Raw genomic sequence first — 26,471 nt, forward strand, 5'->3', positions numbered from 1 at the left:
AGTTGGGCTGGTCTGGACAACGACGGGGTCTCCCAGGGCTCTGCAAGAGCAGAAATGCCCTCGGATGCCATTCCCAGGGGCCCCAGGGGCCATCCTAGGGGCTCTACCAACTCCCACGAGCCCCCAGCAGAGAGAGGGTGTGGATGCGAGGCCAAGCTGGCCGGCTGCCCTTGTCCTGTGGGTGAGCATCAGATTCATTGCTAGGGGCCGACACTTCTTCTGAAATTTTCCCATGAAAAAGAGTGAAAGTTATCAGATTGCATTTGTGACCAAAATGAATCCAATTTTTACCCTTTACTGGGCAGAGATGAAGACAGACTTAACCTCCACAAAGCCTAGGTTAATGAACACAATTTTCCATTAAATTTCAAAACCAAACAACCAAACACTTGGCAAATATTTGGTGACTTTAGGGTGCACAGATCTTCGAAATCCGAGCTCCGTGGGTGGGCTATGGTCAGAACTGTCTGTTAGGGTGCCCCTTGGCAGGGCTCAGATGATAGACTGGTCCAGGGTCCTACATCCCATCTGTCCTTGTGAATAGACCCAAAGAGTCTCATGGCTCCTGATCGAGAACGGAAATGAGTGATATTATTGCCTAGCTGATGCTGTTCCTCGGGACTCCGGCGAGATCCAGCAAGACTTCCGGTGACTTGGACAGGCTTGGGTTTTGTCCAGAATCTTTGGAGACGGGCGCTTTGTCTGGAGTGTCTGCAGCATGGGATATTCGGGTAGATGGAGACAGGACAGGGGGCCAAGGATCTGGACCAGGATAGTTAGAAGTCAGTGGGAAGTGGATGAAGAAGGCTCAAGTGTGGGCCTCAGAGGGCTGGCTGGTTTGCAAACGCTGGGCCAGGCCCCGAACTCTGTGTTTTGTGTCTGCCTAATTGGCAATTTCTAAGAAGTCAGGGTAGGACTCTAAGTCAGCAAAGATATCGTTGGGATTCCTACAACTCAGGTTGCAGAAGCAAGCATTAATCCACAGGACCTGGCGGGAGAAGCCGGGCCCATCGGGACATTGGAAGGAGACATTGATGGTCTTGGACTTGTAGGGGATGCAGCACCTGCTGTCCGTGCAGACCCCACAGTACTTTGGCCGGTAGGAGCGTGTGCTGATGCAGCCGTCGAGGGTGAAGTTCATGGGTGCCTCTGGCTGGTACACGGCCAAACACTTCTTCCCTTCCTGCAGAAAAGGTGGTTGCTGCTGGGCTGCTCAGAAGATGAACAGCCACCATCCTCCCCACCAAGCTCTCAATTCTCCCTCTGCACTCACCATGTGGGACCACTCCACCTTTCCTTCAGGTCTGTGGCTCCTTCAAGCTGGGAAGGACCTCCCCAAACACAGCAAGGCCCATCCACACTATGCAGGACTAACTGTGGACCTCTCAGGGCATTGTGTCATGGGGGGGTCCCCACAACCCCAGTGTCCTCTTGCCTACATTTCCTCGCCAATGCCTGAGACTCTGTCACCAACAGAGAATGCCTGTGTTGCTTTTCCAGTCCACCCAACACACCAGCTAGTGAGTAGCAGACCCATCCCGGGGCTCCATGACTGGGGGGATACACTTTCCCCCAACCTGTTCCTCCTCCATTCCACCTCCAGCCTCTCACACATACCCTCCTCACCTAATTTGTCCAACCAGCGTGTGTTCTGTCTCTCCACTGGGATGTGGGCCAGTCAAGAGCAGGGCCCTTTCTATGACTCTACAGTCCAAGTCCGTGCTTGGTACACAGTAGGCACTCACAAAGCTCATTGCAGGAATGGCTCTACTATGGACCGGTGCCATTTCAGAACAGGGAGGGTGGTGGTGCAGAGCCAGGCTCCGTGGGGGCTGAGGCATATACGGTTTGAGAAACCATCTGAGGTTCATAATTGTAAAACCAAAATTGGGTGGGAAGTGTGAACCAGCAGCAAGGACTTGAGATGTTGGGGTAGATCCTCGAGAGCCCCAGGCAGTCACCAGCTTAGGACCTTTGCTCCTGTTTCTCCTGCTGCTGGTAGCCTTTCCATCCATGCTCTTAGCAAAGCCATATCGGCTGAGTGCCTACTGTGTACCGAGCATGGCCAAGGTCACTGATCGGACAGGGAGAAGAAGAGAGAAGGGGAGAAGGAGAAGGACGAGGTGGAAGGATCCCGTTGGCCAGCACGGAGATCATGGGAGCAGGGGCGGGGGACAGCCAGCGAGGAGGATCTGGGGATGCTGAGTTGTCTTGTCTACCAGGCCCCCCTCTCCTCAGCAACCCCAAGACATTATCAGTGCTCCAAAAATGGAGTCAGTGCTGAGTTTTTCTTTTCTTTTTTTTCTTTTCCCGTCAAGGCAGATAACCAATCCTAAGACAGAAGTGAGGAGGCCTCGAGAGAGGCCAATCAGACTCATTTCTAACTGCCGTGACCTACTCTATCCCAGATCCTTTGTTTTAAGGATCTTAGACTCTGCAAGCTGGAGGAGATGCCTGAGACCAACCCCACGTTTTACTGATGAGGGGCCTGGGGCTCCAAGACGTAGAGAGCGGCCCCTGTCATGTGCATCGAGCAATAGACGGGCACTGAACCCCCACTGTCCTGAGCCCTGTTTTCAGCTCCCCGACTGCCCAGCATGGCTGTCATGCCTGTGCCGGGGGCCGTGTGGGCTGGAACAGGAGCAGAGGGGGAGCGGCAGTCAGCGAGGGTCCCTCCCTGTTACCACACATCTTCCCATTTCACAAAGGGCCCCCACAAGGAAGTCCAGGGGCCAGGCTTGAAGCAGGCTTGACTGTCTGCAAGTCCAACATGGGTCCCCCTTCCCCGCCCCCGGGAGGCGGACTGACCTTGATGTGTGGACGGATGTCCACGTCACAGGGCCGCAGGCTGCACAGGCGGCTCTCTTGCTCAGGCCAGCAGTGGCTGTTGACATTGGAGATGCGGCTAGAGACCCCCAGGCCGCAGGTGGTAGAGCAGGGGCTCCAGGGGCTCGTGTAGGTGAGGCAGTTCCTGAGCCACGACTCCATCTCACCCGTGGCCGCTGAGGATAGGGACCAGACCGCCCATGAATTTCCAGCTGCTGGCAGCCCCTCTCTCCCACCTGAACCTCCAAGGGGAGTGGGGAGGGCTGTCGACCCCCAGCCGGAAAGGGCAAGTCCGCTTCTAACCATCATGGGTCCCCTGGCAAAGGGGGACACTTTCTGAGCTCCTGTAGTTCTCTGGAGGAAAGACCATCTTACAGACAGGTGGACCGGAGTGCAAATCCTACCATCCTACTCAACTACCTATAAGCTATCGGGTTCCAGATAATTTCCTCTGGGTCTCAGTGTCCTCACTGGAACAGCCTTCCATGGCTGGTGTGACAATGAAAGGACCTGTTGACTGAGTATATATCAGGCATCTGCAAGGCACTGGGATTTGAAGAATGGAGGGTAATGGCCCTGTCCCTGCAGAGGTCAAGTTTAGATAGAGGAAATCAGAGGGAGCGTCTATACGATGGTGCCTGATATCTAAGCAGGGTGATGCTGAGAGCAGAGTGGATAAGGACACACACAGCCACGTCCCCTGGGTTCAACTCTGAGCAAAGCCACTCAGTAGCTGGAACTTCCTTAGCGCCCTCCTGCCTCCGTCTCCCCACCTGCAAGCGGGGTTTGGCGATAGCATCTTCCTCCCAGGGCTGTGGATCGGAAGACGCATTCACACCTGTGAAAGCCGGGAGCCATCCCTGGCTCAGTAAATGTGAACTCGTATGGTTTCTTGACTGTTAACTACAAAAGTCTTGTTTGGCTCTATTTTTTATTTTCTAAACTTTTTTTTTTTTTAATTTCTTTTCAGTGTAACAGTATTCATTGTTTTTGCACCACACCCAGTGCTCCATGCAATCCGTGCCCTCTCCAATACCCACCACCTGGTTCCCCCAACCTCCCACCCGCCGCCCATTCAAAACCCTCAGGTTGTTTTTCAGAATAATTAACATGGAGGATATGGGGAGTTGGAGAGGAGAAGGGAGTTGAGGGAAATTGGAAGGGGAGGTGAACCATGAGAGACTATGGACTATGGATTTGTCTGGCTCTATTAATGTATGAATCACAGCATCTAGAACGTGGCGAGTAGTCTCTGAATAATGGAAAAATGGACGGAGCTTGAGACGGAGGCAGATAAAAAGCCAGGAAGGTAGAAGATGGATCCCACAGAAAGACCATGAGATACACAAGAGGAGGGTCTGAAGAGGACATCAGTCAGTCCAGCCCTGACACATGCACATGCACGCAGCAGGTGGGCACTCACGGGAAGCCGAGAAAGGGACAGGCAGAAGGAGAGAGGAGGAGAGACAGAAGGTAGGGTACAGGAGACGGGGAGGAAGGGGGAGAAGGAGAGGGAGAAAGCATGCTTTGCATAGTTTATGGGGGAGAACAGGAGGGGGCAGGAAAGGAATAAAAGAATGGGGAAGGGGCAGAGAGTGGGAAAGGGAAATGTAGGAAAGAAGAGACCCTAATGGAGTTGGAAGGTGGGAGGAAGGGGAAGGGGCAGTGCTGGATACCCACCCCCACCAAGGTAACAGGCCTGCAGGGAATAGGGCTGGATGAAGGCAGGAATGAATGCGTGAGGGGAGCTTTGAGAGACTTGAGAGATGGAAGAAAACAAGGAGAAGCATTTGAGGACAGAGGAGAGTGGGGCTGGGATGAGCGAGGTGTGAGCGCAGAGGAGGGAGGTGGAGGGAAGGATTTGCCTGGGAGGATAAAAGGGCTTTGGTTTCTGGGTCGCCCACAAGCAGGCGGGGGCCCTGCTTGTACTGGGTCAGAACGGGGTCACTGGGCCACATACAATGGGCAGACAGCCACTGCCCCGCCCCCAGTGACCCATATGTGGCTCTGCCAGTTGGGGAGTGTGGCGGGCCTGCTAGGGACAGAGCTTCCCCTGCCACCTCCTCCATGGACATGGGACGGCCTCTTCATGGGGCTGGCTCAAACCCTGGGAGCCACCCCAAACCCCTCCAGAGAGACTGTGCACCCCTGAAGGGCGGGGAGGGCAGGATCACCCTCCTCCCCCGCCCAGGCAGAGCCACTGAGGGCACGCAGCTTGGAGGCGGGTCTCCATCGCCTGGGCTGGTCCCCTCGCACCCCAGCTTTCCAGGGTGTTCTCTGGAACACCTTCTTCACTTGGCTCCTGCAAAACCTCTTTCTCCTGTTTTCATCCTGCCTGTTGGATTTGTCTTTCTTAGCTCTCTTCTCTCCCTCGCCTTAAATGGTGGTATCTCCAGGGCCACACGTGTGGTTCTCTCCCAGACGATTGGGTGCCCCAGGGTACAAACAGCAATGTCTGGAGGTATTGGGGGTTGTTGCTGCTTGGGGGGGTGGTGAGGTAGAGGCCAGAAGTGCCACTAAACATCACACAGTGCACAGGGCAGGCCTCCCCACAAAGTCTCAGGTTCGAAATGTCTGAACCCAGGCTGAGAAACGCTGCTCAGCACAGCCTCCTGGAGCAATCTCATGCACTTACTAGCTTTTTAAAAAATTACCAGCACCCTCAGAACTCCTCTGGGCCATGCCAGCCTCAAACTCAAGCTGTTTCAAACAGTGCAATTCTTCATCCCCAATGTGTCCCTCTCATTTTCTCTCCCAGGTCACAATGAGCCCCGAGAGTCACTGTCTACCCCTCTCTCTCCTTCATTCCACAGAGTGGATTGAGGCCATGGCCTCAGGCTTACTTCTCACGCAGCGTCTCTCACTTCTGTCCCTTCCTTGCCACTTCCACTTCCATTGCCCTAGCTCAGATCCTCATTGGCCCAGCCATCCATCCATCCATCCATCTGCCCATCCATTCATCCATTTATCCATCCCTAAGACAACTATGGATTTGGTACCTGCTAAGAGGCTGGCATTGGGCTACTGCAGCAAGCATCGGTAAAACCAGTGGGCTTGTCCCTGTCCTTCCTTTCCAGGACTTCCCTCTGGCCTGTGTACCTGGCTGCAGCCTCACCTGCCTATCTATCCTCCATCGTGAGGGAAGCCACCTACCCCCTCTCCTGCTCTTATACCTTGTATCCCTGCTTCTCCTCCTCGGGTGCTGCACACGCCCCAGTCTAATCTCTTAAGTAGGATAACAATGAATCCCACGGATCTGGCTTTGTTCTTTATAAAGCTCTTCCTCATTTTGTGTTGGGAGGACCTCATGGAACAGTTGGGACACATAGAGAAGTAGGGTCGCAGAGGACAGGTGGCTTTGCCAAGGTCACACATCTAGTGGGCAGAGGTCTGGGGACTGGGAGTCATTGCACTTGCGTGCCAATCATAGGGAGTCAGGGCCCCGCCCTCTCCTCCCCCTCCCCTCCCCCCTTCTATCACCACCCGCTCCTGAGCTCTGTCCAACCACTCCTCGCACCCACCTAGAGCACCGGTGTGGCGCTGTGCTGTCTTGCGCGGCCTCCTGGCGTCGTGGTCGCATACCCACTGCTGGCAGCAACGACCAGGGATGCTGACCCTCCGGGGACGATGGCACCAGAGGCGCGGGGGGCGTGCGCGCAGGCACAGGGGTGTGCAGCCCACTGCGCCATCCACGCACGTGCAGTTGTACTTGCAGTTGGGCTGGAAGGACTGGCCGTTGGTGTAGCGCACCCCATCCAGGACGCAGCCCACGCCGACCACCTCTGCAAACATATGTGCCACTCGGGTCAGGCCCGCTGGGCATCGTGCCCTCACAGGGACACGGCCCACCCCTGGACCTGGCCCCAACCCTGGGGAGTGCCCACCCTGGGGGCTGGCAAGCCAGCAAGGCAGGCAGGGCCCAGCCAGCTCCCCTTCTCCCTCCCAGAGTGTGGGGTGCGACTCAGCCACCAGCCATCAAGTGACCCTGGGGCCAGGCTGGCCATGGTGAGAAGACCGAGTCTGGTCGGGACTGGAACCTGTGCCACCTGTCCTGTCTCACCCGTCCTGTCACAGCACATGGCACAGAGCTAAGCACTGATGAAGACCTCCAGGGCCAGGGTTCTGAGGGGCCAAGTGTAAAACCTATCATAACTTGGGAACAAAGATCCCACTCATTCAAGGCAGGCATTTATGGAAGGTTCTGGGCTCTGGAGATACAGTGAACAAAATGGACAAAACCATGCCCTCATAGAGCTTCCCGTGCAGTGGGTGCCACTCAGGAAAGATGAAGAGATCATACAGAGAACTGAAGGCTACCAGTGTCAGGGAGAACAACGAAAAGGAGGGGTGGATGGGGCGGGAGGTAGTGGCTGATTAAGGCAGACCCCTTGCCTGTGTGATGCTGCTTCAGCAAAGGGGGAAGGAGGTAAGGAAGTTCGCTGGCACTGGTGTTGGTGGGGGGATTTTTTAGGGAGGGAGGGAAGAGACCTGGGAGGTTAGGGGGTAGCCAGAGATGAGGTGAGAGAGGTATTCCTTGGTAGCTCAGAACTGTTAGCAGCTAGATGTGCAGTATGTGCTTCGTAAGGAACTATTGAGTCAACTCGTGCTTCACAAGAGCCCAGGAGCTACTGAACAGAACAGGGAGTACGGACAGTCAGGAGGCCGCCCCTATAATCCAGGCTGGGGGTGGCCGTGCTCACACCCTGGAGGGACTGGGAGCTCAGCTTCTGGGTGTGTTTGGAAGGAATCACCGCTGGATGAGATGTAAGGAGCAGAGGAGATGAGTCAGGAGACACTCCTCATCCCATAACCTGAGCCCCAGCAGGGAAGAGATGGATGCTCTGTCCTTGGAGGAGCTGGTTGTGGGGCGAGTGACCTCAAGAGTTTTTCCTTAGACATGAGGTCTGGTTACAGAAGCCTGGAGGGCGGGAGGGACCTGGGGCTGCTGGGCCTGGGCAGCGCTGCCCCCTGGATGCCATGTAGCCTTGAGGACAGTGTCTGGAAATACAAACATAGGGCTCCCAGGCAGCAGGGGTATCCACCCAAGGAGGGCTAGTTTGGAATCCTAAGTCTGCCCAAAGCTCCGGCGTATCTTCCGGATTTGCTGGCAGGCGGTCATTGATAGTAATAATCCCAGTATCTAACAGGAGTGAAGTGTTCCTAAACTCTGTCTCTGTTCTTGGCCACCTGACCTGCTCTGTGACAGACTTTCATGCATTGCTGATTTCGTCCTATAAGGAAACACCACCCCATTTTCACATACAGCAAAACTGAGTCTCAGTGAAGTTGAGTCACACTCCGAAGACGACACAGCTAGACGCAGAGTCTCAGCGTGTGGGCATGCTGGCATGATGGCTGTTTGTCCTGGGAGGTGATTGTGCAGGGAGGAGGCCGAGAAGGAAAGGCACTACCGCTTGCAGGCCATCTGATCTGATCATCATCATGATATGTTATCTCATTCAGTGCCAGGCACCATGATATGTTATCTCATTCAGTTCTCCCAGTGACTTCACCAGGAGAGTTTTCTTTTCCCCATTTGATGGACAGGGAGGTCGAATGATTCATCAGCTCAAGGTCACCCAGCTGGTGATGACAGAGCTGCACCTCGGTCACCGGGGATCTGACTCCACAGCCCATTTCCTTCCACCAGACACCAGGAAAGGAGGGGAAATTGGGAAAAAAACCAAACCAAGGCAAAACAAAACAAAGCAGAGGAAACACTGGGTGAATCACTCATCCTTTTGTTCTGAGTCACACACCGACCACACCCTTGCTCTGGGAAGGTGTGAGCACATGTGTGTGCACATGCATGAGCACGCTGGTGGATGGGGAAAAGGGAATGTGCTGAAGCCTGGTCTCTGCCCCTGTTGGGGGAACTTTGGGTGGGCAAGGCAGTACCGGGTGCCCGGGAGCACTTAACACAGTGACATCACCTGGGGAGATTTCAAAAATTCTAATGCCCACACCATGCCCCAGAATATGGGGGTGGACCCGGGACTTGATATTTTTGTAATTTTTTTGACTTCAATATTTTTTAAGATTTTATTTATTTATTTATTTATCAGAGAGAGAGAGTGCACACAAGCAGAGGGAGCAGCAGGCAGAGAGAAGCAGGCTCTCCTCTGAGCAAGGAGCCCTATGTGGGACTTGATCTCAGGACCCTGGGTTAATGACCTGAGCTGAAGTTGGACGTTCAATCGACTGAGCCACCCAGGCATCCCTGGCCTTTGATATTTTTTTAAAGATCTCCAGGTGAATTCAGTTTGTAGCCAAGATTGGGAACCACTGCTTCCAAAAGCTACTCCCAGTCTCCTGGGAATTTGGGGCAGGTGGGGACAGTGGTGGTACTGGTGGCCCTGAGCAGCCTGCCCACCATTGCCTAGAGTGAGAGTAGGGTAAACGACATGTATGGTGGCTGGACCCACGGCAGACTCTAATGCCCCCACATCGCTTACTTTTGAACTAATGGAAGGACCAGCTCCTGGTGAAACACTGTATCCTATGTAATCTCAGGCTTGCAAGTACCAGAGTAGTGTGGTGAGCCTTCCTCTTACCAAAGGACCCATAGGAACTCAAATCCCTGGTTCCACCATCAAGGTCTTCACTTTCCTCCCTTCCCTAATGGACTGTCAGCTGCATGGGAGCAAGAACAAGGGATCATGCCATGTTGTAACCCACCTATTCATAACTGTGTGAATGAATCAAGGGATGGAGGAATGGATGGATGGATGGATGGATGGATGGAAGGGAGGTGGGGTGAAACTTCATCTGTATTGGGCTACCATGTGTCAGGTTCTTGACATCCCAACCACACAAAGAAGTATTATTTGTCACATTTCCTTGATGACAAAACTAACACTTAAAAGGTTAAGTAGCTTGCCCAAGGTCACCATATCAGTTATGACGCTGGGATTCGAACTTAGATTGTCTATCTCTAAAGACCATGCATAAGCTGTCTACTCCTTTGCTCTGGAAGGAGACTGCCTCCTCCTCTGAGGATGACCATGGGCAAAGGTGAGATAATTTTTACAAGGGAAGGTTAAAACAAAGCAAGTAAAACAATGACCCAGAACAGCCAGTCACATTTGAGGTTTTAATGTGGTCCCTTGTTTATTCTCAACAATTGCATGAGGTTGGTTTGATCGAGCTCCTTACATGATGTGCCCAAGGTCACGTAGCTGGCAAATGGCAGAGCCAGGATTCAAAACCCAGTTCTGTCTGCCTGTAAACTGCATGATCCTTCCAGCAAACCACACTGCTTTCAGGCCTGGCCCAGCTGTATTAAAGGCAGAGTAATGTTTGTACAACAAAAATAGCCGAAGAGTGTAATTCAGAGGTCACTCTGCCCATAGAAGTTTAGTTTGGCCTACAGAATGTTTTGAAGACAAAAAAACTTTTTTTTTTTTTTTGGAACGTGTTGCCAACATTTACAAAACATACACAAATCCGAACTTTTGGATTCTCTTGAAAATTGAGTAGACTAGACAAGACCAAGCTCACTTTTCTGCCTGGCCACAGTGTCTGGTGCCCAGGAGCAGAGACCCCTGGTAACCAAAGCTTGCATTCACCAAGTTGCCATGATTCACCTTTCTCTGAGTTACATGTGTTGGTGTTGTGACTGCTCATTCTTATGACCTGTCTTTTCTCAGCCTAGTTACATGCACAGCTCCAAGGACAGGTTTAACCTGTCTTGGGGACCATCCAGTGGTTGAGTTGACCATTTGCCACAAGATTATCTGTGGGACTCTTCTTTCTCTTTCCCCCTCAGACCCTGCCTGCTCCTCCATCTTGCCTTAGGGTCTCATGAACTCAGACACCGTGGCTGCCATTTCTAGGAAGATGTTTCATAGAACACTAGCCAGTTGTGTGTTTGTGTGTATGTGTACACACATACAGGCATGCAATGTGTGTATCTGTGAGTGTGCACATGTGTGGTGGGGTGGGTGAGTGGTAAAAATCTACCTGGACCAAACAATTCCCTGTGCAAATAAGTTTCAAAAACAAGGGCTTCTTATATCTCCCAATTTTAGAATTTTGCAGTGGATGTGAACATTTAAAACATCTCAGAAATTGTGTAACTTTGTTTATTCCACTATCTACAAACTTATATGACCAGGGAAACATTGGCAAGTCTAATACCTATTAAAATCTGTGGACCAGTTTTCTTTCCAGGTAAAAAGGAAAGGAAATACATGGGGGCTCATGGTGAGGTGAAGCTAAGAAGCTATAGTGAGTGAAAGCAAGACCCAAGATACAAGGAGATACATGTTATGGATGGATTGGGAAGGTGGTTCTCCAAGCGTCTGGTGGAGAAGGGCAGGTGCGAGAGGCAGTTCCAAGGCCTGTACAATCTCTGGGTCCATGAGAGAATGTCTATGAAGACGTGGTGCCAGACATCAGTACAGCTTTAGAGATTAGTAAGATCACAGTGAACTTAGTTATCTTTTTAATGACCTTGAAGAACAGCTGTAAAGAAGGAAAGAAATGATGAGACAATCTCCGATAACAAAGGGATTTGAGTATAGGAGGTCTCAGCCAGATTTCTTCACCTGGGTATGATGAGAGACTATATGACTTTCTATATGTATGAGCAGTTAGTCTCAAACTTGTGTGTAAATGAGAATCATCTGGGCATCCTGTTAAAGGTGTAGGTGCCCATCTTCACTTCTAGAGAATTTTATTCGGTTAGTCATGGGTGGGGCTCCAGGATAACATTTTCCACCAACACATCAGATGATTGTGTGCAGCGGTGGTGCAAGTTCTGTCTGAGCACACCATTGTGTGGGGCTAATAGTGAGTCTGAATAAAAGGGGAAAAGTAAGGGATGGGAGGATCAAGCGTGGTTACTTGGAAAGCTAAAGACAGATGACTTCGTATGAAAGTTGAAGCATGAATCAATGATAAAAGAGCAGAAAGTGAATTTAATTAACTGTAAACGGGCAGGATTATCTGACTTGAAATTATGGTCATAACCTTTAGCAACCGCCTACCTCAGGAGATATGATAGGTTACCTGAGGATGAGAGACTATGCTATGTGTGAACATATAATTGGGTGCATATGGAGTCATAGTTAGGGAGAAGTCTTGACTCAGCACTAAGGGAAGAAAGGTGTTCTTGGGTTTATGAGGCTTTGTATGTTTTTTTCAGAAGTTAAGCTACTGTGTCATGATGCCTAGTTATCTCTCTTTATCATGCTGGGTCATGTATTTTGGATAAATGGTTAGACGATTCAAGCTAAGTGACTACCATTCCAGATAGAAGCATGAGATCAAAAAGTCCCTGAAGGGAGGTGTCTTGGAACAAAAATGACATGATAGAGCACTTGAAGAGCAAACAAACAACAGCAACACTTGTTTCCCCAGCGTGTGGATATTTTAAAGAGCAAGAGTAAAGAAAAAACAAAAGCAATTAGAACCCCAGGAAAAACAAAAAGCTTCATGAGGAATTGGAGATGCAACGTGAGAGGTTTGGGGTGTAGGAAAAGAATAAATGAAACAAGATGGGATCAGGAGGGAGACAAACCATAAGAGACTCTTAATCTCACAAAACAAACTGAGGGTTGCGGGGGGGGTTACAGACATTGGGGAGGGTATGTGCTATGGTGAGTGCTGTGAAGTGTGTAAACCTGGCGATTCACAGACCTGTGAATAATAATACATTATATGTTTATAATCATATAGTAATAATACATTATATGTTTTATAATGGGGCTAATAATACATTATATGTTTATAATCAAATTTAAAAATTATTTAAAAATTTTAAAAAATTTAAAAATAAAGAGAAAATTCAAACAAATACAATACCTCATCCTTCAGCAACATTATTTACGTATTCATAATATTATAAATACTGATTACTGTATAACCAAAAATTATGAAAATAATACTGAAAGATAGGCAATGTGTCAGGTGGTATTGAGGAGTTAAGTCATCAGGTGTCATATAGGAACATATCTAAAATTGGTGTTTTAAGCCATCTGAGTTATAAAAGAAGACATGCATTATATGGTGAAAACTACAAGAAGAAATGAAAACCAAAAGAGAATGAAACCATGCTTAGGTCTTTCCCGGTGGCTCCCTTTTCCCGAGTCAGCCATGGATGTACCTCCAGGACCAAGAAGAGAGTGGGAAGCCAGGCTCTGGAGACAAGAGGAATGCAGGCATCCCTCCCTCTTCGGGAAGGGCACAACTTCTGACCTCTAACCACGGACTGGAGTCGGAGGGGGGCAGAAGACTGGCTAGGGGAAGGGCTATAGGGGAGGACTAGAGCTGGGGTGCTGGGGGCTGGTCAGAAGGTAGGGAGGGTCTCACTTACGTGCACACACTCCTATTGCGTACCTCGGGCGGTCCCCACTATAATCGCAGTAGAGGCCCCGGTGGGGGTCACAGATGGCTGCCTCTGTGCAGTTGTCCCCGAGCTGCTGAGCACACATTTTACAGCATTCACAACCATCTGTGATGAGGCTGACCCCCAGCGGGCAGCGGGGGGGTGACGGTGGGCACTCACACGGCCACTTGCAGAATTGGGGGCGTGAAGCTGTGTCCTCCAGTGGCACTGGGGTGAAAGCCATGGCCGTGGAGCCTGGAGAGAAGGCCTGTGGGGGAACAGCAGAGATAAAGGACTGCCAGGCAGGGGTATTAAAGCCCAAAGGGCCAGCAATCACCTTCTCATCTTCCTGGTGTTAAAAGGCTTGTATACAATTATGTTTCTTCTACCATGTTTTTAATAGCCAGAAATCTCCTTTCTCTTCAGTAAAACAAATAGGAGCAAGGAACCAGGAGGTTGGAGAAGTCAAGCCAATTTTCCCCAGTCCCCCTACTGGAGGTTGTGGGGCCCCGATTTTATGTCAGAACTCTGGCCACGCTAAGCCTCATGTGTGTCTCCTTCCATTCTCAAGCATCCCACAACCTGGGTCGGTGTCAAGTTGGTCTCATTTCACAGATGAAGGAGTTGAGGCTTTGAGCAGCAAATGCCTTCTCATGAGTCACACTGTTACCTGTTCTGTACCTATTGCCTTTCCTCCACAGCCCAAAGAGCCACCTTCTTGATGCCACTGTGCATCCTTGGGAACTTGCAGAGCGAGGTGACTCATACTTGACAGCAGGTTTTAGCCAGATGACCTATTATTATTATAATTAGTTGCCCTCTGAGCCCCATTAAAGGCTATGGGTGGGTGGCAACCAGTGACCCCTGCAGCTGGCCCTCTCAGCCCCTCTAGAGGGGAGTTCGGCCCCTGTTGCTTGTGCCGGGTCTGCAGACAGGAGTCCCCCAGCCCACACACCTCCCATGGCCCCATTCCCATCCCCATCCCCCAGGTTTGTCGTCATCCTGAAAATATGATGGACGCAACACTGGGAAGCTGGGAGGAGGGGAGATAGGCCCACAGAGTCGTCCCCGCTGGGAAGAACGAATAGATAGAATGCAAGGCTGCTCTGGGGTATCTTTGAGTTTAGGAGGTTCAAGTTGCCTGTATCTCTGGGAGCCAGTCACATTCCCATGCCCTCTGGGTGCTGTCCTGAACCCCTATCCTGCCCCTTGATCTTTACACTGGAGGAAGCAGAGGCCCTAGGAGCAAGGGACTTGTCTGAGGACAGAGTGCACAGCCGGGTCTCAGCCATTATCTCCTTCCCAGGCCAGTGTGGTCCCTGCCAGGGAGCATCCCATCCAGGGCTTCTCAGATGTGCTCTGGAATTCCAAGGTCAGCAGGGGTAGGGACCAGGGTTTCTGCAAGCGGCCAAGGTGGAGCCACAGAACCCTCCCCACCCCGACCTCAAACCCGAGAAACCCTGCTCAATGGAGCTTAGAGATCTGCCTTCCATCCTTGGAATGACACATGCTGACATATACAGATTCTTCTTCCCTTTTCCCGAGGAGGGAACTGAGACCCAGAGAGGCGGAGGGACACGGCCAGAATGACCCACTGTGGGTCAGGACCTAGGCACAAACGACTCTTGTAACTCTCATTTCTACACCCTTTGCCTTTGCCCTCTGGGTTCTTAGAGTCGCACAGCAGATGTTTGCTGAGGTAGCCCATAGCCTCTTGAGAACTTTAGTGTTTGAAGATGAATTTAAAAATTCTCTCAGAAAAAAAAATAAATAAAAAAAAATAAAAATTCTCACAGTTTGGAGAACCCACAGCTTTTGGGAGAGATGGACACGAGAGGTGGTTTATTAGACTGCAAAGCTGTATGCAGAGCACTGGGCGTCCCAGGGGGAGCCCCAGGAGCTCCCTGAAGGTCAGAGCAGGAGTCTCTCTGTCCAGGGGAGTGAAGCCCACCCTTGCACACTTGGCCAGGAGCGATGATCCCGGTCGAGAGGTTGGATTCACTGGGCTCTTTGTTAGGGGCTTTGCATGGAAGCCTTTTCTCTGTAATTATTGATTGAACTTTTGAAAATCCAACCGGCAGACCTGGATTTGAGGCTTCTGTCACCTCTGGGCTTGGTTTCAGGGCTCAGTGGTGCCCACTCCTCTCCCACCGCAGGACCTCAGCCCTGAGTTCCCCGTGACCAGAATGTCCTTCCCGCTTCCCTTCACTGGGGCACTGGCACTCAGGCCCTACCTTAAGGGCCTCCCGCAGAGAGCACGCTCCTGGCCTGCTGACCACATTTGGTAGTCAGACTTGTGTGTGTTCGGGTGACTAAGCCAGCCCATGGGGAGGAGGGCAGAGCGGGGCCCTCCACAGGGGACCTGGCCCACAGCAAGGCACCGTAGGGAGGCTGCGGCTGTCTGCCATCCATTTCTCTAGATGCCATGGAACCTCTCCCTTCTTTCCCTCATTATCTTCTCTTCACTGGGGGCTTCTCTGCTAGGCCAGAAACAGAGACCCAGAACAGCCAGGACAATCATGCCTGTGGCCACTTCCATCTTCCATGGGTGATGTGGCTTGGCAAGGCCTTGCTGGCCGGGGTCCAAGAACTCTAGGAGGTCGGCAGTGCTGGTTCCCATTCACCAGGGCGATCCGCTTCCCTGCCCCTGCTATTCCTTGGAAATGCAACGAGACACAACACAACCTCAAACCTCCTCATCAATAAACCAGCCAGATGTGCACACATGCACGCGCACGCACACACACACACACACACACCCCTCTCTTTCTGAATCCGTGGAGAGAATTTTCCTCATCATTCTGTGATACTAGAAGGTTCAGAGGTTCGTAAGCACCCATAAACTACCTCCGACCAGTCCCCAGGCCCATAATATACATATACTCTTGGCAGAGGAAATTTTAAAAAGCCTTTTCCTCCAGGAAGCCTTCCATGCCTTCCCCAGGTGGCGTTAGAGGGGGTCCCTTCCCACTAGATAGTGAACTGTAAAGGCCTTAGTGCCGTCTGTGGGCCTGAAACACGGCCCATGGCCCACGGCAGGACTGTGGAAGTGTTGCCTAGTGGAATGGGCCATGGGGGATTGTTGATTACAAGGGGCTTTGGTGTCCTTTCATACTCAGGACCTCTGGTCCTGGAACCTTGCCTCTCAGCTTGGATTACATTTGAGTGTCTAAAAAAAGAACATGGGACCTGAGTGTGTTCCTTCTGTGTGGCCCCGGACAAGCTTCCTAACCTTTCTGGGCCTTGACATCCCCATCTGTGATCCAGCCACAATAATGTCGCCCTCTGGGAGCTATGGGGAAGGGGTGCAGCCCTGTGTATGCAGAAGACTAGCAGGGCCTGGCACATGGCAGGCAATCAAAAGCATGACATCTCCCTTGCATTTCTTTGTTGGGGGTCCTCTCGCATGCCCATAGGGCTCAGCGTGGGGCTTGCGGGTTTAGGTCCTTTGAACTGAGCTGGGATGGGATGGGCTGTCATCTGGCAGATACCCTTCTCCACATGGCCGCCGTCTAACCCGGGGTCTCCAAGTTAAAGCTCCCCAGACGGAAGCCTCCTTTCCAATACCTGCCTGAGCCCTAGAGCACACAACTCCTTAGGGGAAGCAGCTTAGGGGAGCTGGGACATTGGGGGATGGGCTCTGGGCCTTCAACTTAGCCCTGCTCTAGCTGTTGGCGCCATCTGCTGGTGGGAAACCTTCTTGACCTCTGTCCCGGGAAGAAGGTAGGGGGAGAGCGTGGGTTGGGGGGCACTGAGAACTCCTGGGTTTGATGTGAGACCCTTGAATCCTTGCTGTCTTGTCCAGCCTTGACACCACAAAGGATGTGACTGCGGATTCCTCCTGATGATGAATTTTCTCTGTGTGTGCACACAGGGAAGCCGAGGGGTGCCATGTGCTTCCTGCCCTCAAGGGTAGACGGTTTTGTTGGGGAAATGTGCTCGAGTCTTTCATGCATTCTATGGACAGACACTTAATGAACACCAACCATGTGCCCGGCTTTGTGCAAGGCTTGAAGGAAGCAAGGCTGCATGGGACACAGCCCATCGGCTTCCTAGTCGACCACCCCTTGAGGCCAAGAGATGTGAGCACGGTAATTGTAATTCAGTGTGATCAAGGCTGTAATGATGGCACCACACACCCCTGCCCACCCCCCTTATTCGCTGGGTCACCAACACACCTCTGGTCAGCTTGCCCTTTGTCCAACTGCTGCACTCAGTGCTGGGCAGACAGTGGAGGATACCACGGGGAGACAAAGCTGACCTGCCTGTGTGAGCACTTAGGAGGGTTGGCCAAGTCTGCTGGGACTAGAGGGGGCTTTTTTGGGTGTGGGTGTGGGGTGTGGGAAGAATAGCGGAGGGCAAGCAGGAACGTTGCAGCAAGGAAGGGCACCGAAGCAGACGCAAAGGCCATGTGCAGGGCATGTGTCTGGGACAGGGGGAGAATTGCCGTGAGCTGGGGCAGACAAGAGGTACAAGGAGATGGAGGCTGGACTAGATCACAATGAGGTCATTGTCAAATAGATCAAGGAAGGCCCTAAATGCCTGGCTAAGGTCTCGGGCTTTTGGCTGGATTCTGCCGCCAACCTTCGTTGAAGGATTTTGGCAGAATGATCAGGACAGATTTGGAAACATCACACTGTGTCAAGCCTAGTCTTTGCAACGTACTGTCCAAGTGACTCTGGGAGTTCACTTTCTGAGCCTTGGTTTTCTCTGCTGTTCCTGCTAGATACACCCACCAAGTTTCTGGAGCAAGTACCAAATGAGATCATGGCTATGGCTTCAACTTGTCCTAGCCATTCCATCTGCAATTCCATTGCAGACCTTAGCTCCGGTGACCACTAGGGGCCAATCTTGAGCTACATGTCAGTTTCTGGGGCTGTTCTTTTGTCTCCCCACAGTGGTCGGTGTCATGAGCTCCGGTGTATAGATCAGCAAAGTGACTTGTTCATGGCCAACAGGTAGTAAGTGACAGAATTTGGGATTAAACTCAAATATGCTGACTTCATGCTTTTCCCACTACTGTACATGAAGGAGAATTTTCTAATGGAAGAAATCAGTGGTAAGGTAGTGAGCACATCTTCAGTGGAGGTAATCAAGAAGTAGCATCATCTGGGCTGGGGGATGCAGAGGAGTTTCAGGTCTCACAAACCCTGTTACATAGTAGGTGTCAACAGGCATCTGTGAATAGAATGAATGAGTCAATGTACATTTTCCCCCTGTTGCTGTCCTCCCTTGAGGGCAGAAACCATATGCCATCCATTTCCCTTACATCATAGCTAATATCTACCAGTGTTTGTTGTATATGGAGAACTTAAAAGATTTTTTTTCTTTATTTTTTGAGAGGGAAAGAGAGAGAGAGCAAGTGGGGGGAAGGGCAGAGGGAGAGAGAGAAAGAATGTCAAGCAGGCTCCATGCTCAGCTCAGCACAGAGCCCAATCTCATGACGCTGAGGTCATGACCTGAGCCAAAATCAAGATTCAGACACTTGGGACACCTAGATGGCTCAGTTGGTTAAGCATCTGCCTTCTGCTCAGGTCATGATCCCAGAGACCTGGGATCAAGCCCTGCATAGGGCTCTCTGCTCTGTGGGGAGCCTGCTTCTCCCTTCTCCCACTGAGCTCCCCCTGCTTATGTACGCATGCTTTCTGTAAAATTAAAAAAAACAATTTTAAAAAGAGAGTTGGACGCTTAACCAACTGTATATGGGGAAGCATTTTATGCCTATCTTATACAGTGCCCCCAACAAAACACAAGGCAGACCTACTAATTTCCCCAGAGCAGAGGAAACGGGCTCAGAGGGGTTGAGTGATGGTCTAAAGCCACACAGCTAGTCACGGTTGGGGGGTGGGGGGCATAGCCAGGATGCAGCAAAGGTCTGCCTTGCCCGAAGATCTTGAACCCCTCACTCTTCTGCAGTCTGTGGTCACCCTCCCAGGAAAGATGGCGCACCTGTGGTCCCTGGGAACACACTCTCATCACAGCAAATATCCAGATGCTGGGAGCTCCAGGAGAGGCTGTGGGGATCCTTGTGTGACCTGTCTGTCCCTTCAGGATCGCATTTCGTGACATGAGGAGACCTCAGGTGTTCGTGTCACTGCCAAACCTGAAGCCCAGCGGCCCAGAGCCCTGTTTCAAAGTCCTGTTTCCTCCAGAAACTCTGGCCTGAGCTACGGTCCTGGGGTTGAGCAGGCTGGAGAGAACAGGAGCAGGAGCCTGCTGCCTAGCGAGGAGTAGGGAAGGGCTTAGGACCAGCCTTGTTCTCAAGAGTCCTGGAGGATTCCAGCTTGGGGCGTCTTAAACTCCTCTCTGACCAACCTGTCCATTTGAAGGAGAATGTGAAGCCCGTGGTTTCCTTTCTGCAGAGTATTTATTGAATATCGGCAGCGGGGCAGGACCTGTGGGGGATGGGTTGGAGCAGCAGACCCAGAAGGCTCACTGTCCTTACAGAGCTCACTCACTGCACTGCCTTTCCAGGCTCCTGACTGCAAGAATTTCGACTTCCATTCCAGGAGCTCCTACAGCTGATACCCGCCCAGGCAGGGGAACTTGGTCATGAAAGCCGTGAAATGCGCTAGAGACAGTGCGTTCAGTTAATGAATCCTCCCACCATCCCTTGGGGGAATAACTACCCCACCCCCACTTAACCAGTGGGGAAACTGAGACTCGGGGAGTCTAGGTAGCTGCCCAGATGCCCAGGTAGTGATAGGCAGAAGGACTGAGCCTGCAGGGTCTGACTCCAAGCTCTGGGCTCGAATCCTCTGGTTTTCCTTCGAGTCACCACCAAAGCCACTGTCGTCCTCCTGCTCCACTCAAAGCCATCCCCTGAGGTGTGCGGTGCTGATGACCACTTTTGCTGTGGATCCTCCCCAGGCAGGGGATACTTGATGACATCAGGTTCTAGTAAAATGCCTGTCTGCGAAGTCCCAGGCTTCGGGACTTCGCTGGGGTGTGCAGGTGGGGTTGGGGACTTCCTAGGGGGTCCAGTTAGTCTTGGGGGCCTCCGGTCCAGTAAGTTCCCTGCACCTGTGTCTATCCACCTGTAGCCTCCCGTGCTTCACGGGGCTGAACCAGCCTACCTGTGGGCATCTCCCTGAGGTTCCGCTCAGGTGCGCCAGCTCCCTGAGATGCCAGATAAGGCAGTGTCTGTCTGTCTGCCTCACAGGCATTTTTTTCCTCTTATACACACACACAGACTATCAGCCACCTTGAATGTCCAGATTAGCATGGTATGTCCACCTGCCCTTGGCCATGATGCATGGCCTGTTGTCATAAAGACACGGGCTCTCTTTCTCATGTGAACATGAGGGAGGCGCCTCAGCCAGAGAACGGGCAGAAGCAGTTCCACAGACCTTTTCTTCACTGGCTTCCTTGGGAAGTCAGCCAAACCCCAGGGCACGGCCCCTCGCCCTTCCCGTGACCGGAGACCTCGCCCCTTCCTCCACACTGTAACACCGTCCTCCCTGTTCGGGGTGCAGTGGTAGCGGGTACTTGTGCCGAACTTGAACGAATGGGCAGAGTCCCGGAACCGGCCAACTTGGGCCGCTCTGCCATGTTGGGTCCTTGTCTCCGTGGACGATGAGCACAGGACTTTTGTGATGCCCTGTTTTTAAACCAAAACCTTATCATTCTGTTTTTCAGCCCGTTTCAAGCAATAGGTGCTCAGGCACACCCCACAGAGCGCAGAGAGTAATTCAGGCAACTGGCAAGAGAGGAGGGATTGGAGGAAGTTCTGTGCAACCTGGAGCAATCGACCAGGGGGCCGTTGTGTCCGCCCAGAGATCTCTCTAGGTTGTCTGGAATGGGGCTTTCCTTCTGCGGCCGAGGCTTTTCCTGGAACCCCAGGATGTTTGGCTGGGCCCCTGGGACAGCCCAGGGCTCTTACCAGGCTCCCACTTTCTTTTTGATTTTGGAGCCTCCCCCTGCCTTCCAAGCCCAGACAGGAGCTGGTCCCTGCCCTGCCTTCCTTCTGCCTGCCTCCTTCCCCACGCCCTGCTGTTATCCTTCCACCCACCCTGAGCTACCCGAGCCAGCGTGGCTGTGCCCATTCTGCAGGTGGGGAAACTGATCCTTGCAAAGTCACTACCTTATGGGGCCTACATCAGATTTTCTAACATCAGAAGCCAAGAGGGGAAAACAAAACAATCTTTGCTTTGCTTCCCCCAGGTGCGTGCTCAGTGCTCCCTTGGTCACAGCCTGCTTCTGGTAGGTTCCACCTGCTCAGCCTCCCCAGCTCTGCCCTGACCCAGCCACCCCTCCTGCCAGCCAGGGACAACATTACAAGTAGAATCACTTCCCACGGTGGCTCCCAAACTTTGCCGAGCCTCAGAACCATGTGGAGGTTTTAATAAACTCTGAAGCGGGGCCACTGTCCCCAGATAGCCCAACTTAAATGCTTCGGGCAGGAGTGGGGGCACAGGCACTTTTCCAGGCGGTTCTGAGCCCAGCAGAGGGGGAGAACAGCTGTGACCTACGGACCCTGTTAGAATCCAGACCCCGACCCCCACATCGAATACTCGGCCTCGGTTCCTGGAGGCCGGGCGGAGACTGCATTCTGGCCTGCACCTCTGGGGAGTCTCATGGGAATGGGAACCCTGTCTTCGAGAGTGTAGCACTTGAAGGTGTGGGGGCTCCGGGCTGCTTTCCTCTCTGTACCTGAACACGCCCTACAGGTCCATGAGGTCTAGCCCTTGACGGTGAGGTTAGTGCCCTCCTGAAGGAGACCTCAGAGAAGCCCCCACCCCTTCCTCTGCATGAGGACATAGTGACAAGACACCAGCTATGGCCCAGGAACAGGGTCCTCATCAGAACATGGCTACATGGGCACCTTGAACTTGGTCTTCCAGGCTATGGAATTGTGAGAACACATTTCTGTGGTTCAGTCCCCCGGTCTGTGGTGTTTTGTTACAGATGCCTGATGGATTAAGACAGTATCAGACACTTGCCCCTCTGGACAGGCAGGGCGATCATGAGGCGGGGTTAAAGAAAGGAGTTGATCCCTTCGATGGAACTTACTAGACAAACTTAAGCAAATGAAAATTGGGGCAAAAAATTTAAAGCCCCTGTAGGAAATGCTACAAATGGAGCTTGGAGATGCTGTTTAACCATGAGCAGTAACTGTGGATTTTATGGTGTTTTCCAGCCTCTGAAAATGGACTGGAGAACAAGTGAATCTACAGTTTGACTTGCATTATCCATTCTCCAAGAACACATGGCAACAGGCAAGGGAGCGGAAAGTAGGAAGCCGGCTGGGATGGGGTGGGGCACCCAGGGGACTGAAATGTTCTGCTTGATGACAGAGATGGACACCATTGTCTTCTGAGTGTGTGTGTGTAGCTCATCGGGGACAGGAGCACTCATGGGAGAGGAAAGGGCACAGCATCAAGACTACCCCACCGGGTGGTGAGGATGCTAATGGGGTCGAGCCCAAGTCGCCAAGGACCCCAGGAAAGGAGATGGGAACCTCTCACCAGAGGGTTTTCAAGGCAGGGCTGTCTTTCCCGCCTCCTCAGTGCCCAGGAAGGTGCCTGGCTGGGGGATGAGGGGAGTGCTCAGTTCCCGGAGGGGATGGTCCTGGAGCCTGGCTGCTCTGCTTTTGGGAGGCCGCAACGAAGTGCTCCACAAGGGGGCAGCCTTTAGACAGAAATGGTCTAAGCAGATCCCAGCTGTGATCTGGGGGCCTCAGGAAAGGGCTGCCCTGTCTGGAAGCAGTTTCTGTTCACCTCTTTACAGAAAAGAGGGCCCTGGGATCAGCAGAAGACTGTGACCCTCTCTGGCCTGTGAGGACCCCCACAGCCCACCTGCCTTCTCTACCACTTTGTTCTCATGTCTGGTACGAGGGACAGGAACAGTCACACTGTAAGCCGGTGGACCCCTATTTCCTGAGCTCCTTGTAGGAGAGCACCCCTAGGAGCCTGTAAGCCATGTTCCTGGTGGGGCTGGCTTCAGGTGGGCACTGTCTCAGAAAGATCTTAGTTCCCCACCCCTAATGCCACCATGCCTGAGTGAGGGGAGGACCCAGCACTGCCCGGACCCTTCCATGCCCGGCTCTGGCTCCCACGCAGAAACTGAACGTCCCGCAGATGACTCAGTATCGGCCAGGCTGCAGGTCACAGGGTGTGGAAGAGTTTGGGCGATTTTTCTGCTAATTGGTTTTATAAACATGCCGTCTTGTGAGCTTCTGGAAGGGGTGGGGGACTCGACTTTATAGGACAGGGCTGAAGGCTCAGGAAGCCAGCCTTCTTTCCAAATAACAAGCCCTGTGTGTCCGTTCATTCGTTTGTTCATTCATTCATTCACCAAGCACATGAAGCATCTCCTAGGTTCCCAGTACGAAGTTTCAAGGAGCACCCCGCCTTCTGAGGAGACAGGACTCTAAAAGGGGTGACTGCGTCCAGAACAAGGATTGGAAATTGCAGCCCATCCACCACATCTGGCCCACTGCATTTTGTAAGGGGGAGGATGGATTTCCCATTTTCAAAAAAATTTGTGAAAAACAACCAAAACAAAGAAGAATATTCCGCAGAGACCTTCTAGCTCACGAAGCCTAGACTATTTACTGTTCGATCTCTTACAGGCAGTGTTTGCTCGTCATTCTTTGTGAGAGATAGGTGTGGATATTCACCAAAGTCGGGAGAATAATCCAACCTCTCATACCTTTCACCAGCTTCAGCGATTATCAACGCTGTGTGGATCTTTCTTCATCTGTTACTCCCGGCTACTCACATGCGTTCCTTCCCTGAGGATTTCAGAGCAAATCCCAGACACCGCGTGATTTTACCTGAGATTCTTGAGGGTGCACGAAAGTACGAGAAATTTTTAAAAAATGTAACCCCCATACAATGGTCACACCAATAAAATCAGTTATAGTGTCGTGATTTTCTCTGGTTAGTACCTAGACCTTAGTCCTTATTCAAATTTCGTGGATGTGTCTCCAAGATTTCTTTTTTTTCTTAATGGGATGGTTTCTCTGAATCAAGGTCGATGCCAGGCCTATATGGAGTTCTGCATGTTGCCTTTTGTGCCTCCTAATCGTTTTCATTCTGTATAACTCATGACAACCCCAAGAGGCGTGTGGCTTTTGCAACCATCTTTCCCAATGTACAGATGCGTAAACCGAGCCCCAGAAAGGTCAGATAATCTACCCAAGGCCACCCACAAATGGCAGGGGTGGGATTTTAACTCCAATGGCCACACCATGTGCTGTCTCAGCAGAGTCTAAATAAGGGCTTTGAGAGCAAGATGAGAAGGTAAGAGGTGGGGGCATAGGAACAGGGAGTGCTTCTTGGAGGAGGTGTCCTGTGCACTGTGTCCTGAAGGATGACTGAGAATTGACCAGAAGGGCAGAGAGAGAAACAGCAGGAGCAGGGTGTGCTGGTAGCAGTGATGCAGTGTGGCACAGGAATGACCTGTGGTCAAGGTTGGGGCTTAGGGTTCAGGGACACGGAGAAGGTAGGCCAGGGCCATGGTCAGAGGACCTTAAGAGCCACGCCTGGGATATGTGCATCCCTGGAGGAAATAGTCTTTCATGACTTAGCCAACCCACTGTGCCAGGTGATGATCAAAACAGCCCTGTGAGGTCAGTCCTCATGGTCTCAATTTGACAGATGGGGAAACCGAGGTCCACAGAAGTTAACACACAGCAGGAAAATTACACCCTGTGGTCTTCGGACTCTGGATCTCATAATCCTCCAGTGACCTGTAAGCGACCCTTCTCTTGTCCAGTGTCCAGTTCCTGCAATTCACCAAAAGGAACTGGGGGGATTCTCTGTCCTAGGTCTAGAAATGGTAGTGGCCATGGGGTGACCAAGGACAGGGCTAGTCTGGGAGCAATAGCCGATAGCAACGAGGGTGGAAAAAATTGCCATCAGCTGAGGTTAGGCCTGTTCTTCATATAGGGGAAGAGGGAGCAGCTGCCCAATGGAGCCAAGAGAAAGTTCTTTAGCTCTTAAGCCCATACCTGGAGGTGGGAGGCCCTGGGCTCCAGCCCCCAGGCTGAGACTTGTGGCCTTGGACCACCCTTTGCTCCCCCGCAGGGCAGGCTGGGGTGACGCAATCTTCTGGCACCTTCCAGCACTCTTGGCTGGCCGAACTGGGCCTCTGATAAAGGTAGTTCCTCCCTCCAGCATCCAGAACCTGATCTCAGCTCCTTTCCCCCATCCTGGATCGGGTCCAACGCAGGCTGGGAGGACAGACATCAGCCGGGCTTTTAAAGTCCATTTTATGAATGAAAAGCTGATGTTGCGCTGAGAAATGGCAGAGCTGGTTCTCGCCCTGGGCTGTGTGCCGCCGTCTGCCCCCAGCCAGCACGCCATACAGCACAGGCAGCCCAGGTTTCTTGTCTGCATTTCAGATGGAGAAACGGGGGCTCAGAGACTAAATCAGAGCCTGATAGGACCACGCCTTTGGATTCCTTGTTCTGAGCTCAGGAAGTCAGTCCATAAGTGCCTGCTCCCCGTTCAGCCCTCTTAGCATTCAGGCCCAGTCTTGTCAGATTCCCTGTCCCCTTCCCAGCGCAAAGCCTCTACCTTAAAGGTCAGTGTCATAGCTTCTGTCCCTCCCTTCCCCTCTATACCCATCCTGCCCAGCCTTTCTGGCTTTATTCATTCATTCATTCATTCATTCATTCAACCGACCAACCAAGAGTATGTATTGGCCACTTCTAATATTCAGCCACACTGTTATCCATCAGGAAGTGTCAGGTCCAGAAGAGGAAAGTGTGCTCAAGGCCGGGGGGTGGGGCACAGCATGTGCCAAGGTCACAGGTGTGTATCCTTGCTGGAGGTAGGGGCATGAGGGAGGATGGCTCGTGCATGGGGTGGGGCCAGCAGAGGACTCCGACACGGTGACATGTTTCCTTCTATGTGGGCGAGAACAAGGACCCATGGGTGCCCACTGACTGCTCCACCTGGGAGGAAACCAAAGGAAACTTTCTAGAGGGTGCCAGTTCCAACAGTATCAATTTTAGCAACAGAGAAGAGAGGGAAAACATTTCAGGCAGAAGGAATAGCAGGGGCCTATGACCAGGAGAGAGGACACTTGTGTATTTGGGACAATGGTCCTTGAAGTAGGGAAGAAGGTGAACGAAGGCAGTCCCAGAGGATGAGGATGGAAGGCAGGATTGGCCAGACTCAGAGTGGGGAGGACAGCGGTGTTCAGGGCACGCCCACCTGCTTTGGGCTCTGTGTTTGACCCAGCTCGTCTCCTGGCACAGTGACATTCAGGAGCAGATCCCTGTGTCACAGGACACTGAGACTTAAAAAAGCTAAGTGAGGTGCTCAAGATGAGCCCCTTTCTAAATTCAAACTCCATGGTTTAC

The 26,471-nt window shown here is 52.1% G+C and overlaps 1 protein-coding gene across 1 annotated transcript in view; it reads right to left on the reverse strand.

The window, feature by feature from the left end:
- Positions 1-279: 279 nt before the first annotated feature.
- The window catches only part of CCN4 (cellular communication network factor 4), a 33,458-nt gene continuing 7,266 nt past the window's right edge, over positions 280-26,471 (reverse strand). The window contains exons 2-5 of the mRNA XM_047724437.1: positions 13,145-13,424; positions 6,348-6,608; positions 2,809-3,002; positions 280-1,183 (exon numbers count right to left, since the gene is read on the reverse strand). Coding sequence (XP_047580393.1) covers positions 884-1,183; positions 2,809-3,002; positions 6,348-6,608; positions 13,145-13,424 — 1,035 coding nt within the window. The 3' untranslated portion in view covers positions 280-883. The remainder of the gene's footprint in view (positions 1,184-2,808; positions 3,003-6,347; positions 6,609-13,144; positions 13,425-26,471) is intronic.

Source organism: Lutra lutra, chromosome 4, assembly GCF_902655055.1.
Source record: "Lutra lutra chromosome 4, mLutLut1.2, whole genome shotgun sequence".
NCBI lineage: Eukaryota > Metazoa > Chordata > Mammalia > Carnivora > Mustelidae > Lutra > Lutra lutra.